Genomic DNA, 17546 nt, shown 5'->3' with positions numbered 1-17546 from the left:
GAAGAAATAGGATTAATGGGAAGAAGCTATAGGGAAAATGCTTTCAGCTCAACATAAGAAATTCCTATGTTATTGGGCTGAGTTATATCAAAATATTTTCAGTTCCTAATATACTTCAAGAGAGGTTAGAGATTCAAGATGCAGAATGAGACTGTTTTTGGACAGAGTTAATGTTGGAATTTGTTATTATACATATTTGTTAAAAGGATTCTGTTTTTCTTTATTTTCAAAGGAGGGGAAGAAAGAGAAAATAAATACTTGTTATTTCCAAAGTAAAAGAAATCTATTTAAAAAAGGAGATCCCATAAATCTATTCATTAGGGATGTGGCAGAGAGGATTTCTGTATTAGGCAGGAGGTTGGACTTGACCTTTGAAATTTGCTCCATCTCTGCAATTTTGTGATTCTAGGAGAAATGGTCTTAATAGCACTGGAATGGAATCAATCTCAGCATGCTGCTGGGGTGGTAGTGGTAGTGAGGGAAGGAAAATGGATTTGGGGAAAGAATACTCTTCTTGTGGCAGAGAAACCTAGAAATAAAATGCTTTCCTTCCTGATATAGTGTTTGAGCTGGTTGAGGTAATGCTCTTTTTAAATCTGGATTCCTTTGAGAGCAACCATCTCTGTATCCTTTGCAAAGCAAAGAGAGCATTCTTGTCACCTCTAAAAGGAATTCCTTCTGCTCTGTAAAGTCTTTTTGTGGTGTCTTCTCAGGTTATAACAATTTGAGATATGTGTCCTGACTATCACCCAGGAGCCAGGGAAGATAGATACCACGTGAAAAGGGAGAGTGAAGGAAGGATGAATATTATAGCAGAAAAAGAGGCACTTATGAGAACAAAGGGTTAGAGTACAGAGAAACCAAAAAGGGGCAAGAGAAATGGAAACATACTTGGAGGTATGGGGTAGGTAGTAGGTAAGAAGGATAAAGGTTTAAATAAATAGTTCCTGTCCTTTAAAGAGTTTACACAAATGATTATAAAAAAAACCTGAAAAAATCTATCACATAGTTACAAAGCAAAGTTTAGAAGGAAAGATTGTTACAGATTATCAGGATCACTAGGCTTCAGGGGAAAAGTGACATCTGAGTTGGATTTGAAAAGATATACCTTTTTTAGTTGTTATACAAATAAAATAGGTGAAAAAGAGAAGGGAATATATCCCAAATATAAGGGACAGGCCTTGTTTTTCTTATTAAGTTTCAACTTACTAGTTTCATTTTATTGCTCTAGCTTGTGAACTTTTTGGATCATAATTCTGTTAACAAAAGTATTAGATATCTCTCCCAAATTCATATTGTCTGAAAAATGTGACAAGTATGACATCTCTGCTTTCCTTGAAGTCACTGAAGACAATGTTCAATTGCACATGAATATAGAAAGACAGCATTTATTATGATGCTTTAAAGTTTGCAAAAAACTATGCAGGTATTATCTCTTTTAATACTAACACTTTGTGAGATAAGAAAACTGAGGCTGAGTGGGTTAAGTGAGTTTCATTACTAGTAAGAGTTTGTGGCAATATTTGAATTCATGTCTTTCTGATTCTAAGCCCAAAACTCTTAAGCACTGTATTATCCAGATTCAGGAGCCACTCCACAAGAGACTTTCCCTTAGCATCAGTTCAATAGTTAGCATACACTGGTCTGGTTTTTCAATTAGTTGCTAATTATCAATTTCATGTAATTTTATCTCATTCATAGGAGGGGCATGAGAAACTGTTAAATGCTTGCTAAAATCGAATATGTCTACAAGAAAGAAAAAAATAAGCATTAATTAAGAACCCAGGCACTTACAAATATTAAGTTCTTTACAAATATTATCTCATTTGATCCTTACAACTCTGGGAGATAATGTATTATGATTATTTTCATTTCACAGTTGAGGAAACCATTGCAAATAGAACTACAGCAAGGAAGTATCTGCAGTTGGTTTTGAATTCAGAGTTTTCTGACCACAGACCCAACCTTCTATCCACTGTAATATTTAGTTGCCCCAAATAGAAATAATAGAGGAATGTCTATAATATTCCTCTAATCTTTCAAATTAGCTATCAAAACAAAAAAAGAAATGAAAAATTTCTGACATTTTATTTTTAATGAATCAACTTTTTTTGAATAATAGTAATGACTATTTTCCTTTCTAACTACTTAGAAAGCATTCCTTTCATAAGACATTTAGGAATTTTTCCAGGATTCAAAGTGAATCCTAAAATTTGAAGAATCTACCTTTGCCTTCCTTAAAAAAATAGAAACACATGCCATCTCCTGCTCTTCAAGATTTCTAAAAGATTCCTAAGGTTAGTTCAATAGAATGAGCTAGTTAGTTTAGGCCAATAACTTGAACTGCTTTTGGGAAGTTAGATATTCTATTACTTTCTTCTGGTATATCATGATTCAATCTGATTTTCCATTCCCTCTGTTTATTCCAGGCATTAACATTTCTGAAAATATTTTTATAAAACCATTCTATTCATACTATTACATGTTCTTGGCTACATCTTCTGTCTTTAAAAAATCTGAGATGAACCAGGGACAGAGCTAAGATGGCAGAGATGACACATGTTTTTCTCTGACCTTCTTTATAACCCTCACACTAATTACAAAATCCAGCCTCTAAATCAGCTCTGGACTGGCAGAACCCACAAATATTGGGAATGCAATAAATTATCAGCAGAAGATAATTTCAAAGATCTCCAGATCTTTTTTTCAGATTGAAAAATCTGAAACAGGAGAGAGGAAGCCTAACACAAACAGCTGACCACAAACACCAGCACAGACAGCACAGAGCCCCAGGGCATTGCTGACTCCAAGTAGCAGAGAATCTCCACAGGGAGGAATCTACAGGAATCTACAGCAGTGTTGGCCACTTTGCTTTGGTTGCAAGCCAGTAGATCAGCAGAGAAGTTATAGAACATCCAATACAAATACAAAAGATCAATAGTAAACCCCCAAAACACCAGAATCTCTGAGGACCTGGCCATGCTCACCCAGCACCAGGAGTAAATCAGCAGTGCAGCTGTGGTGGCTTGGAAAACCTCTCCCGCTTAAAGGCAGACCTTAACTTAACAAAATGAGTAAAAAAAAATAAAGAGGACTCTAACAATTGACAGCTTTTATGGGGAAAGAGAAGAACAAATTTCAAACCCTGAGGAGACTAAAGGCAGATTGTCTCCAGATGAAGCCCTGAAAGGTGATATAAGCTGGTCCCTATCACACAAGGCTCTCCTAAAAGCAATTAAAAGGCACCTTAAAAAAGAGCTAAAAGAAAAATGGAGAAAGGAAATGAAAACTTTGCAAGAGGGTTTGGAAATGCAACACAAAATAGACTTAGTGAAATGGGAAAAATATATAACTCATTAAATGATAAATTTGATAAAATGAAAAAAGAAAGCAACTCCCAGAAAAAGAGATTGTGAAATAGAAAAAAATAACTCCTTAAAAACAGAATTTATGAAACAGAAAAAGAAAATAACTTCTTAAAAATCTGAGAGATGGTCAGTGAGTTTGAAGTGCACCCACATTCATCTCTCACTTTTTCTTCTTCAGAATCATTTGTGTTTACACTGATAGAATTTTGTTCTTGAGGTTCTCTTACACTTCTTGAACTGACATGTGCAAAATTTCAGGCCATAGAATTCAATTCAATTGACTCTTTTCCTGACTTTTTATTAAGATATGTTTACTTCAAATTTGGTGTGAACATGACTGATTTTTCTTAACTTATCTATCATAAGATTTACACAGAGTGATTACTTTTTTTAGGATACAATTTTTTCATTGTTATCCTAAATAGTAGTTCCCCTTTTTGTTTTCTGTACATTTTGAAAAATGGAATTTACATTAATGATTTAGCATCAAAGAAAGCTGCAAGAGATGCCTAGAAAGCAGAAATTCACAATCAATACTATTTCATGCTGTCATGCCAGTTTCTGGAATTTACCATCTATATCCTTCTAGTGGACAGAGATGGTTTTTAATTTACTCTTTGTCATTATTTCTAACTTCATTGTTACCCACCCAAATGTTTTCCACCATGTTTTCTTCATTTTAATTATTGGATTTCCCCACAAGATTTTATATTCTTGATATTCTTTTTCTTAGATTGCTTGCCACATATCAGGCATGGAAGCCAATTGATGAAATAGTATGTATTTAGAAAAATAAAAATTGTATTAAAATTAATGTACACATGCTTTGGTAACATACCAAAATGATGACATTCTCAAAAGAAGGGACCATGGATTATAATTGCCTTGTATTTGCCACAGTACGAAAGGCAGTGCTTGGTGTAATAGAGGGTGATATGATGGAAAGAGCACACACTGTTATTAGGAGGCCTGGCTTTGATGCTTGATTTCTTATTATGGGATTTGGGGTAACTAACAATTTCTTTTTCAATTTCTTGATCTGTAATGATATATCTTCTTAATGAGGTTGTTGTGAAGAATATACTTTATAACATGTAAAATATTGTAGAAATGTGAATTTTTAGACTGAAGGTGATTAGCCTACCTAACACCCTCCCTGCATTTGCACACCACCTGGACTTCTGGATATTACATTTCAAGAAGGACTATGGCAATCTGGTGTGAAACCAGAGGAAGGTTGACTAGGGTGATTATGGTGTTTAGCTGTGACTGACTCTGTGACTTCATTTGGGTTTTTCTTGGCAGAAAACAAAGTAGTTTGCCATTTCTTTTTTCCAACACATTTACAAATGAGGAAATTGAGGCAAACAGAGTTAAATGACTTGTCCATGGTAACACAACTATTAAGAGTCTGAGACCAGATTTGAACTTAGGAATATGAGTCTTGGAACCTAAGACTGACACTATACACTGCTCTATCTAGCTGCCCCTAGCTGCTTAGATAATGAAATGTCATGTCATACAAGAATGAGAAGACTAAAAGTACTGATTTGTCTTCAAATACTGAATGCTAGTTGTTTCTCACGTGGATTTGGTTCAGTTATATAAGTTGTTTAAGTCTTACTTTTCTCATTTGTAAAATGAAGATGTTAAATTTCTTGATCTTTTATTTTTCTTCTTGTTCTAAATCTTATGATCAATGTTTTAAATCATCTGAAAGTGTGTCACAAGACAGATGGAATAGACAATCTGTGTGGCAAAATTCAATCAGAACTCTTTGTTTTTTTTGACATTTGATGATAAACTCACATTTTCATAACGGCTTAAGTTTTTTCAAAAGCATTTGTGTCAAAACAACCTTGTAAAGTTGGTAATGTGAAAGCATTGCTGTTGACATTTTGTAGGGGAGAAAATTAAGCTCAGAGAGGTTAAGTGCCTTGCCTAAAATTACAGAACAGGTAAGTCATAGAACCAAGATTCAAACACAGGTCTTCAGATGTTAGGCCCCACTGATGATCTTCTTTGTAGCACTGAAAATGAAGTGAAGCTGAGAATAGAGTAGGTTATCTTTGATATGTAGGAGAGGATATATCCCACTGCATGTGTTAAAAAAAATCAAAAGTTCATGGCTTTATTTTGGCATGACAAATAAATTCTATTTTTTATTTTTATTCTATTTTTTGATTGAAATATAATGAATATTAGAAAACTTGGATAGCCCCTGATCTCCAAACCAAGAAGAAAATGGGGAAAAAAACTCATGAAATCTTTTGCTTTTTCTTCATTACTTTTAGACTTTAGTCTGATCAAGCATCCTTAAGGAATAACAATAGCAAAATCTTATAGGTTCAATTGGTCTTGACTTGTTCCACATTTGCTAATGACTTGCTGATCTAGGGAGCACCTGCATTGTACAGTAGATTGCATGCCAGGCTTGAAGTCAAGAAGACTCATTTTCCCAAGTTCAAATCTGGTATCAGCCAGTTAATCCTGTTTACTTTAATTTTTCATCTATAAAATGAACTGAAGAAGGAAATGTCGAACTACTCCAGTATCTTTGCCAAGAAAACCCCACATGGGGTCATGAAGAGTTGGGCATGACTGCAGTGACTCAACAATAAAAAATATTGATTTAGAATTTCCTCTTTGGACATACTCTCAGGTTTGTTGATCCCTTTCTGATTTTTCCTTCTCAATATCTAATCTTTGTCTTTTCTCAAGAAGAGTTTTAATTTTTGGAATCTTCTTAGTCCTCTGAATCTGGTAATAAGTTTCCTTCCCTGCTGTAAATCTTAATTCATTCAAAAGATAATTAAACTGAAAAAGAGAAGATTGGTATATATAGGTTGTGATGTATGTGTGTATGTGTGTGTGTATGTGTGTATGTAGGCACATACACATGCATGTATATGATCACATTCATTCTGTGGATTTACTCAGAGGACAGAATCAGATTCAATGAGTAGAAGAGAGAAAATGAGAGAGAAATTTTAGGGGCAGCTAGATGATACAGTGGATAAAGCATTGACCTTGAAGTCAGGAGATATGAGTGCAAAACACTTCCTACTGTGTGACCCTGAGCAAGTCATTTAACCCCAAATGACTCACACCCCAAAATAAGCAAAAGATATATATATATATATATATATATATATATATGTATGTGTATATATATATATATATATATATATATATATATATATATATATATATGTTCATAATAAGAAAGAACTTTATAGACATAAACTCTCTAGTGGAATGGATTGCTTTGAATGGTAATGAGTTCCTTGTCTTTGGAAACATTTAAATAAAAGTTGGAAGATCACTTGATGACGCCATAAATGATTTTTTTTTTAACTTCTGGTAGGGATTGAAATAAATAGACTCTGTGATTCCTCTCATTTCTAACAATCAATGTTATAAGTTTTCTCCTAATTACAGAATTCTACATTTTAAAATCCCTTCAATTCTGAAATTCTGTGTCCTAAGGTCCTTGACAACCATATCAATTTATGCTCTAAAACTCCATCAGTTAGAACATTGTTTGTCACCAGATTGTGTTCCTGTAAGTAGGTTCTTGTTCAAGATTTTGAGGCTGTCACTTAGAGATTATGGTATAAAGTAGGTAATGATAATTCGGTAATTTCTCTCCTTTCCCAACTTTGAAAATAAATCTTTTCCACATATCCCTAAGGCAGAACTCTCTCACTACAACTCAATAATAAATACTCCGAGGAATGAGGTCTGTAACATATAACACTAGGATAATTATGTGGTCTACATTTTTTTCTTTGCAATTTATAAATTATATTATTTTTTTTAAAAGGGAAAACACAACAGTAATCATGCTTCAAACTGAATTAATTAGTCATTTGAAGCCTAATTATCAACTAATCTATTTAAGCATATATGAATTCTGTGTTTAAATACTATTTGTAATTTACATCCCATTAGTTCGAAGTTTCAAGAATAGTTGTGAGGAGAAAAACAATTGCAGTATTAAATAGAGACAGAATGAACTACCTTGGTAACAAGAAAAACTCTGAGGCAGTAGTGGCCCACATAGTGGAATGTGAACCCCAACCTCTATTCAGTAGCTTTTAGAAAACTGTTTAGTGATCATAGTTTAGTGCTGTGTGAGATACATCCCCAGGATGCTACAGGGAGGAAATTAGATGGGCACCTTTGAGATTTGATTTCAGGAGATCTCTAATCCTAAAGTTTCACTTTGATAGACCTGTTATTCAGGTTAAAATTCTATCATTAGGGATTTATTTCCTTGATGTAAGATGTGTAATTCCCAGGAGGTCCCAGTTATTTAAAATCCAAACATTCTCAATAACATCAGTAAGAGCTGACATTTCTATAGTGCTTGTGGAGAAAGAAGAAATTTGCAGCCAAAGAAGTAGAGTTCAATATTGAACACAAAATAGATAATTTTGATTATGTTAAGATAAAAAGGTTTTGTACAAACAAAACTAATGAAAACAAGCTTGGAAGGGAAGCTATATATATATCTATATATATCTATATCTATATATATCTATATCTATATCTATATCTATATCTATATCTATATCTATCTATATATATATATATACATACATACATACAAACTGGGAAAACATTTTTACATTCAAAAGTTCTGATAAAGGCCTCGTTTCTAAAATATATAGAGAATTTAATCAAATTTATAAGAATTCAAGCCATTCTCCAGTTGATAAATAGTCAAAGGATATGAACAGACGATTTTCAGATGACGAAATTGAAACTATTTTCACAAATATGAGTGTTCCAAATCACTATTGATCAGAGAAATGCAAATTAAGGCATCTCTGAGGTACCACTACACACCTGTTAGATTGGTTAAGATGACAGGAAAATATAATGACAAATGTTAGAGGGGCTGTGGGAATACTGGGACTATGATACATTGTTGGTGAAATTGTGAATGGATCCAACCATTCTGGAGAGCAATTTGAAACTATATCCAAAGGGCTATCAAAACGTGTATACCCTTCTGATGGACGTGGCTCTCTTCAACAATGAGATGAACCAAATTAGTTCCAATTGTTCAGTAATGAAGAGAACCAACTTCACCGAGCAAAAGAACCATGGGAAATGAATGTAGACCACAACATAGCATTTCTATTCCTTCTGTTATTGTCCACTTGAATTTTTGTTTTCTTCTCAGGTTATTTTTATCTTATTTCTAAATCTGATTTTTCTTGTGCAGCAAGATAACTGTATAAATATGTATACATGTATTTAACATATACTTTAACATATTTAAAATGTATGGGTCTACCTGACATCTAGGAGAGGGGGTGGGGGGAAGGAGAGGAAAAGTTGGAACAGAAGGTTTTGCAAGGATCAATGCTAAAAAATTACCCTTGCATATGTCTTATAAATAAAAAGCTAAAAGAAAAAAAAAGAAATAAAAAAAAGAAAGAAAGAAAATTAATGCCCTGCACCTGCATGAGGGTTGGCGTAGAGTTGGCAAGATTGGGAAGAAGAGCTCTTCAGGATCTACAATCTTTAGGAGAGAAAATAGAATACTCCCAACTTTACTTCATGTTGCAGAAGGGAGAAGATTCTGGGAAGAAACTGATATAAGAGGAATGTACTTTCTCCATTAGGTCCCTGACCCAACTTGCCACACTAGAGATTTGGGGGATTTCCCTTTTGTGTTTAAGCAGAATTCTCTCATTCCCAATGGAAGAGTTCTGTCATTATGCAATGCCTAGTAAAATCAATAAATAAACAAATTCTTCAAAAAATATGCATACCCTTTGATTCAACAGTGTCTCTACTGGACTTATATGCCAAAGAGATTTTAAAGGAGGTAAAAATGTTTGTGGCAGCCTTTTTTTGTAGTGGCAAGAAAATGGAAACTGAGTGGATGCTTATCAATTGGAGAATAGCTGAATAAGTTATGGCTATGAATGTTATGAAATATTATTGTTCTATAAAAAACAATGAGCAGAATGATTTCAGAGAGGCCTGAAGAGACTCACATGAACTGATGCAAAATGAAATGAGCAGAACCAGGAGATCATTGTACATGACAAGAAGAAGATTATATGATGATCAATTATGATGGATGTGCTTTTTTTCAACAATGAGATAACTCTAGGCCAGTTCCAACGATCTTGTGATGAAGAAAGTTAACCCAGAGAGAGGACTGTGGGAACTGAGTGTGGATCACAACATAGCATTTTCACTTTTCTTGTTTCCTTGCATTTTATTTTCTTTCTCATTTTTTCCTTTTTGATTTGATATTTCTTGTGCAGCAAGATAATTGTGTAAATTTATAAGTATATAGTGTATTTAACATGGTTTTTTCACCATGTTTAAAATATATTGGATTGCTTGCTGTCTTGGGGAGGGAATGGGAGAAAGGGGAGAAAAAATTGGAAAACAAGGGTCAATGTTGAAAAATTGTCCATGCATATGTTTTAAAAATAAAAAGCTTTAATAAAAAAAAAAAAAATGATGTTTTAAAAATAAAAAGCTTTAATAAAAAAAAAGACATGATAACACCAGCTACTTCTATATACTAAGAAAGCCTTTACCCCTTTCTCTCCTGGGATTAAACCTTTAAATTTCAATATTCATTGTGCTGCTGCAGAGTGAGGGGCTGATTCTTAATGAACATTAGCCCTCCCTATTCATTTCTTGTTACAGATGCTGTAAAGTTGCTTACAGGCTTATAGTGTTACGTTCCACACACTGGTGTACTACCCGCTGCATAACTCTCAGGGATATGCTGGTAAATGTTTAACAATTGGGTTTCCAGAAAAGATAAAAAATGTATTTTTAACTTAAATAAGCATTATTCGTCTTTCTTCCACTTTCCTTCTAAAATTTAGGAAATTTTCCTAAATTTAGACAATAACAAAAAATCAAGCCCTATTTGTATCATTTGCTGAATTCTGAAGTGTAAATGCTCATGTTGAAAATTTATCAGGGTGAATAGATGTGCAGTGTATAGAGTGCTAGCCAGAATAAAGAAGACCTGAATTTAGGGCCAGCCTCAGATATTTAAAACTTACTGCTGTGTGAATCTGGGCAAATCATTTAATCCCAATTGCTTAATCCGCCCCCCCCCCCCTTCAAAAATATTAAGTGTGTCTCAGGAGCTGGTTTGAGCTGACTAGCTATAACCCACTATCCACATTCAAGTTTGAGATGCTCTTGATGAGATAGCATTGAATAGTTCAGTTCCCCTTAGGAAACTGCTCTCAGAGTTCTGTGACATCTAATTGCTAAGGTTTCATACCATGAGACACAAGAAGGAAAGTCCTCAGATGATCCTGTCAAAAATGCAGGCTTTCCAAACAATGAGATGTCTATTTATTGTCGCTAAATCCTGTGTTCTCTGTGCTCAAGGCCTTGAGAAGCTCTGTTAGTTACATGGTCCAGGACACAATACTTTCCCAGGGACACATAACACATAATCCATGGAATGTAAACCAAGACAAAGAAGAGAAATCAGTCGCATTGCTCTACCTTGACAAAGTTCCACTTGACTCTCTTTTTCCTCTAAGGAAATCATCTCTGCTACAAAAATATAATGGGAACCAGCAAATAAACCTTGATTTTCTTCATTTTATGTGCTAACTTCAGGCAACGCTGGTATGGGAGAGATATCAGTGCTCTTCTCAGGGGCTATAAGCCACAGCTGTGGCCTTTTCCACCTCATGGCCCATTGATTTTAGTTTCCTTACTGATGATAATTGATTAGTGATTTCTATCCAGTTCTCACTAAGGTTTGTTACCACAGTGGAAAAATGGGCTGTTTTTGTAAGAAATTGGCCTGGTTTGAGACCCTACTAAAGACCTTGACTTCCCAAAGACATCGGACCATTGGCTGAAATTTCCTAAGCAACCACTACCTTCCTGGCTTGGGGATTCTGTTGTATCTGACCCTTGTTTGCCTGTCCTTTCTCTATTATCACAGCCATCCTCGCATGGGTATCCCCTTAGTTCAAGCAACTTCTTTTTCAATTCAAATCAATAAATAAAGCCCTTATTGAATCCTTACTTAACAATACAGCATGTATCAGGCACAGAGCTAAGCACTTTAACAAATATTATATTATTTCATCTATCCTGATATGTTTGTGGTTATTAATCAATCAATAAACAATTAATAAGAGGCTAGTAAGTGTAAAAGGCAAAAGATAGTGCCTAACTTCAGGGAGCTTACAACTTAATTGGGGGTCTGTGACATATAAACACACATATAAAAATAAGCTATGTGGAATGAATAGAAAATAATATAGGAAAGGCATTGAAATTAAGAGGAGTTAGGGAAGGTTTCCTGTAGAAAGTGGGGTTTTAGTTGGGCCTTGAAGGAAACCATGGAGGTCAATTTTCAGAGTGGAAGAAGGTGAGCATTTCATGTCTGAGGGAGTACTAGAATAAAGCCTTGAGGTGAGAGATGAAGTGTCCTGGTTTTGAAATAGCTAGAAGGCTATGTCACTGGATCAAAGAGTATGGTATGGTCGCAGGGAATGAGGTGTAAGAAGGCTACAAAGTTTAGTTTATAAAGGGCTTAGAATGCCAGTTAGAACATTTTATATTTATCTTATAACATTTATTATATTATTAATAATTATATGTATTATATTCATATTTGAACCTGGATGAAATAGGAAGTCATTGGAATTTATGTGGAGACCTGCACTTTAGGAAAATGATTTTGTTGGCTGAGTGGAGGATGGACTGGAGTGGGAAGAAACTGGAGGCAGGTATACCCACCAAGCATGCTATTACAATAGTCCAAGTATGGGGTGATGTGAGCCTGCACTAGAGTGAAGTATCCAAGGTGAAAGAGACATATTTGAGAGATGTTTCATAGATGAAGCTGACAGTACTAAGCAACAGTTTGGATATAGGGGATGAAAGATAGTGAAGAGTCCAAGATGACTTCTAGCTTGTGAACCTAAGGGACTGAGGGGATGGTGTTGTCCAATAGAGAAAGTAGGAGGGGAGAGAGTCTAGGGGGAAACATAAGGAATTCTGTTTTGGACATTTCAACTTTAAGATGTCTACTTGACATCCAATTGAAGATCTCTGAAAGGCAGGTAGATGGGAGGTCAGCAGAGAGTCTGAGGTAAGTAGATTGAGAATCATCAGCATAGAGATTGTAATTAAATCTATAGAAGCTGATGAGATCATCAAATGAAGTAATATGGAAGGAGAAGAGAAGATGATCTGGTCCAGGATTGGAGTCTCAAACTGAGATGGTTAATTAATACCCCCAGTTCACTCTTTTTGAGAAAGATTTGGGAAACAAAAGAAGCATTTGTAAGGTTGCTTGTCACATCCTTCTCAAGGGCTATTGTTAGTTTAAAGGGCCCACAGACTAGGACCACAATCAGAGTTGGTACTGAAAAGGAAGAGAATTGCAATTCATTTAGACACACAGAAACAAGACAAGTCACTTATGGGGCATATAACCCAAAAGCGTCCAACTTACCAGGTTTGCCAGGATGTAGTGGTAGCCGATGCCATTCTTTTCCATTTTTATGATCTGTGATAGTAACAAAACAGAAACAGGTCAGAAAAAAGTCAGCATATTTGTATGACAGTTATCGTGACTTAATACAGGTTATCCCTCCTACCATTTCAGGCAACAATAGCTTTGTCTTATATGAATTCTATTTTTTTTAACTCTGCAGTACTTATTGCCTATATTACCTCTTTAGCACCCAGAACAGACCTTCCGCCTCTTGTATTTTCAGCTAACTTTAACCACATTATTTTTGTTTCTTATAAGATCCTGGAATGCAAGGTCTGTGTCTTAATTCATTTTTCTATCTCTAGGGTCTTCTAAACCTATTCAAATCCTATCTTTCAAGACTAGGCTTAGGTGCTTTCTTTTCTTCCATTATTATTTTTTCTCTTCCCTTCCCTATTTTCTCCTTTTTTCCCTCTCTCTGTTTCTGTCGCTCTTTGTCTCTTTCTCTCTCTCTCTCTCTCTCTCTCTCTCTCTCTCTCTCTCTCTCTCTCTCTCTCTCTCTCTCTCTCTCTCTCTCTCTCTCTCTCTCTCTCTGTCTCTGTCTCTCTCTCTGTCTCTCTCTCTCTTAATTTCCCTATTTTACCCAGGGTGGAAGTGTAGTCCCTACTCACAGATTTGATTCTTCTATTAATTAGCATGGATGCTATGGCCTGCATTATTTCTGACATCAGTCAATTTTACCTACTTAAGCAGACTCCTAGCTCTGCACTCCTTGGGGCTTACTACACTGGTGCTAGATTTAATCTACATGCTTGATTGAGTTCATAACTAGCTCAGATTGCCTGAGCTCAAACAGTTCACCAGATAGCTTCCTTAGAAGCAGGGATAACAGCTATGCTACACCATGTCTGTCTTATTTCTTTTTTTTCCAATTACTATTTGGTTCATTTGCCCATCCACCAACCCATCCAAACTTCCATCCATCCATCCCTCTATCCATTCATCCATCCATCCATATATTTAATCTCAGAATCTCAGATTTGGGAAGAACCTTTCATTCTATTATTTTTTCCTGAAGCACCATGCTTGACAACGTGCTCAGTTATGCTTGTAACTTCAAATCTGAAAGATGGAAAAATAAGTCAGGAAAGGCTGCCTGGGGAAGGAGGCACTTATATTTGGCCTTGAATGGTAGGCAACTTTTGAACATATACAGCTGGCAGGAAGAACACTTCAGAATTAAAGGCTTAAGGAGAAAAGGCACAAACAGAAAACAAAATGACACTGAGAGTTGAAGAGAGAAGGAGTTAGATCATCTTGGGGCCTGTCTGTTCATTGCTACTGTTTAGGCCCTGATCTTCCAAAAGGACTGTGGTAGAGAAGTGTAGAATGACGTCTATCTCTGGCATATGGTGCCCAGGATTAGAAGCCTCCTTCACTATAAAAAAACCCTCTGTCTCCTGGCCCAATCAACCGAGGGGGCTCCACCTAGGAGAACCCATTGATAGAGACATTTTCACACCAGCATTCCAATTTGGGGTTTGCAGTTAATTTAATCTACATGTAGCTCCATCCTTTGTACTTTTCCTGTATTATGGCATGCCAATTATTTTCTGTTACCCTAACCCCTGTGAATATGAGTCACCCACTGCTTAAAAAAAAGCTCCTTTCTCCTTATCACCTTTGCTCTTATTTTCATCCCAGCCTATTTTAATTCTCCAACATTCCTTTCCATTCTTTTCCCTCCATTTCTGTCATATCTCCTGGAACCATTGCTTTATTATTAATAAACTCTCTTTTACCCTAGAGATTATCAGGTCATAATCTTTCCATCTTCAAATGCTCATAGAAATTTGATTTCTTCCTGAAGAGCCCTTTTCCTTTTCCACTGTTTTGAGTATTAGTTGTTTCTTTTTTATGTCCCCAGTGAACTTGGTTTCAAATTTCATCTCTGACAAATATTACCTGAGTATTCTTTGGCGAGTCATTTAACCTCCATGGTTTTCAGTTTCTATGTCTATAAAATTAGGGGTTTGCCCTACATGTCTTTTAACATCTCTTCTGGCTTTTAAATATACTTTCCTTACTGATGAAGCTGGTCAGAAAGAAAGTCAGCATACTCCTTGTTCACTGTAAATATTTTCAGATATCCTTCTGCCATTATCACTTGTCACCTTTATAGTTCATCCTCACAGACTGTACCATACAATGCAGATACTTTTGCTGCCATTTATCAAATTGCAAGTTATTTTTCCTTCTTTCTTTTATTTAATTATTTTTTAAAAAACCAACAAACTTTTATTTTCTTTTTCTCCCCTTGCCTCCACAATGGAAAAAAAAAAAAAAACAAAAGTTTTGTAAAAGCATGCATAGTCAAGCAAGACAGATTCTCACATTGGCCGTGTCCAAAATGTATGTCTCATTCTTTACTTTGAATTTATTACCTCTATGTCAGGAGATGGGTAGCTTTTTTCATCATGGATCCTCTGGAATCCTAGTTGTTCATTGCCCTGATCAGAGTTCTTTATTAAAAATATTTTTAAAGTCTTGTTATTCTATACTTACTCCTGGTTATTCTATATTCCTGGTTCTGTACATTTAACTATTCCTCATTTTATGAAACTATTTCAAGGTTCCTTTGAAACTGTCCCTTTTGCCATTTCTTACGATATAATAGTATTTAATTATATTTATGTGTTATAATTTGTTCAGCCATTTTTCAATTAATAGGGACACTCTCCTCCTTAGTTTCTAATTCTTTGCTACCATAAAAATGTTATTATAACTTTTTGTACATAATGATCTTTTCCCTCTTTCTTTAATCTACTTGGGATATAGGACTCTCTTCTTACTGAATACAATAACTGGATCAAAGTGCTCCTCTCTATTCTATTCCTTGACATCATTAACATTCTTGTTGATTGTTTTTTCAAACACCATGACTGCTATGTCAATTGATCTTATTTATGCCTATGGCTTTCATCTTCACTCTATAGCAGTCACACACAAAGGTGGTATATTATTGGATTAGTATAATACCCAATACACTTAATTTCCTAAATAAGTATTTTTTGATTAATTGATATGTACTGTTTGAGTCAATGATACCAATAGAAAGTATATGTTACATAGAGATCAAAGACAAAAAGTTCTATGTATAAAAAAGTATTAATAACAGGAATTTTGAAGGTAACCAAGAACTGAGAGGAAAGTGGGTGCCCATAAATGAGGAAATGATTAAATAATTTGTGGGAAATGAACATAATGGAATATTTTTATTCCATCAAAAATGAACAATATGAAGAATTCAAGGAAACATGGAAAGCTTTTAAAGGGATATAAAGCAAAGCAAAACAAGCAGAATCAAGACAATCACCATAATGTAAAGAAAAATTATATTGAAAAACATCAGAAACTCTGATGAAATCTCCAAGCATAACTTGAAAGGACTGATGATGAAACATGCTTCCATATCTAGTGGCAAAAAGATGATGAACTCTAACAAAATGAGGAATTAATTTTTATATGTGACCAACAAATTTATTTACTTTGCTTGACTGTATTTGTTTATGAGGGGATCTAATTAATTGTAGGGACTGTCAATGACCAGTGACAAGCGCCAGTGACCAAAAAAAAAAGAGAAACTCTTTCTACCAAGGCAAACTAACAACTCTCTATCTTATAGCTTTAGACTTTATGTTGTGGTCCATGGACAGGATTCAGAAGGACTGTGACCTTAGATGGGAAAAATTAGCATTTCCTTCAATTAAAAATTAAAAACAAACAAACAAACAAAAAAGAAACACAAAGCCTACAACACTACGGGTATTCAGGGAGTGCAGTGGATAGAATCTGGAGCCAGGAAGACTCATCTTCATGAGTTTAAATCTGGTCTCAGACATTTATAGCTATGCAACACTGGCGACTTATGTACTCCCATTATCTCAGTTTCCTCATCCACAAAATGAGTTGGAGAAAGAAATGGCAAACCCCATCCAGAATCTTTGCTAAGAAGAACCAAAATGGGGTCACAAAGAACTGGACATAACTGCAATGTACATGACACTATTATAAGTAGGGACCCTAGATTTCTAAGTTCAGCACTATCTGCTGTTGCATTTTGTCCTTTTAACTAGGTGACTTTTAAGGAGCTGTCTAATGCTGATATCTTAGGATAACATCTTGTATTTGTATCAGGCTTCATACTTAGTAAAACTTTCATTTCCAGGGCATCACAGGATCATCATCAAAAGCCCCTGAGCTAAGTAGGGCAGTTGTTATTAAAGATGAGGTAACTAAGACAGGCAGGTAGGGATTTTTTGCTGAATATCTTGACAGGAGGGATATTATTTGATCTAACTCTGTAACTTTGAAATACAAATGCCCAATTTAATTTTGTTAAGGAATTATATAATCATATAATCATAAAAACTTAGAGATAGAAGAGACATAAGATACCACCATCTGGACCAAATTTCCTAATTTTGTAGATTTGGAAATGGAGACAGAGAGAAGAACTGGTTTGTGAAAGGTCACATTTGGAAATGATGGCAATGTTGGCCTGGCTAGATCTTCATATTTAAAGGAAGATTAAAGTATGTTGTTGAAAGAACACTAAGCTTGGAGATGATCATTCTAGTTTTGTATCCTGGCTCTCTCACTCATTACAATGCTTTCTGTAAAAGAAGGGCCCAAGTGTTTTATTTTAT

At 35.0% G+C, this 17546-nt stretch overlaps 1 protein-coding gene across 4 annotated transcripts in view; it reads right to left on the bottom strand.

Annotated features, from left to right (window-relative positions):
* Positions 1 to 17546, bottom strand: part of GRIA1 (glutamate ionotropic receptor AMPA type subunit 1) — a 335673-nt gene that overhangs the window by 154497 nt on the left and 163630 nt on the right. For all 4 annotated transcript variants that reach the window (XM_074291865.1, XM_074291862.1, XM_074291864.1 and 1 more), the window contains exon 5: positions 12856 to 12909. In XM_074291865.1, coding sequence (XP_074147966.1) covers positions 12856 to 12909 — 54 coding nt within the window. The remainder of the gene's footprint in view (positions 1 to 12855; positions 12910 to 17546) is intronic.

Source organism: Sminthopsis crassicaudata, chromosome 2 (assembly GCF_048593235.1).
Source record: "Sminthopsis crassicaudata isolate SCR6 chromosome 2, ASM4859323v1, whole genome shotgun sequence".
Lineage (NCBI taxonomy): Eukaryota > Metazoa > Chordata > Mammalia > Dasyuromorphia > Dasyuridae > Sminthopsis > Sminthopsis crassicaudata.
The sequence above is the reverse complement of the archived record's forward strand: the minus strand, read 5'-3'. Positions and strand labels throughout refer to the sequence as shown.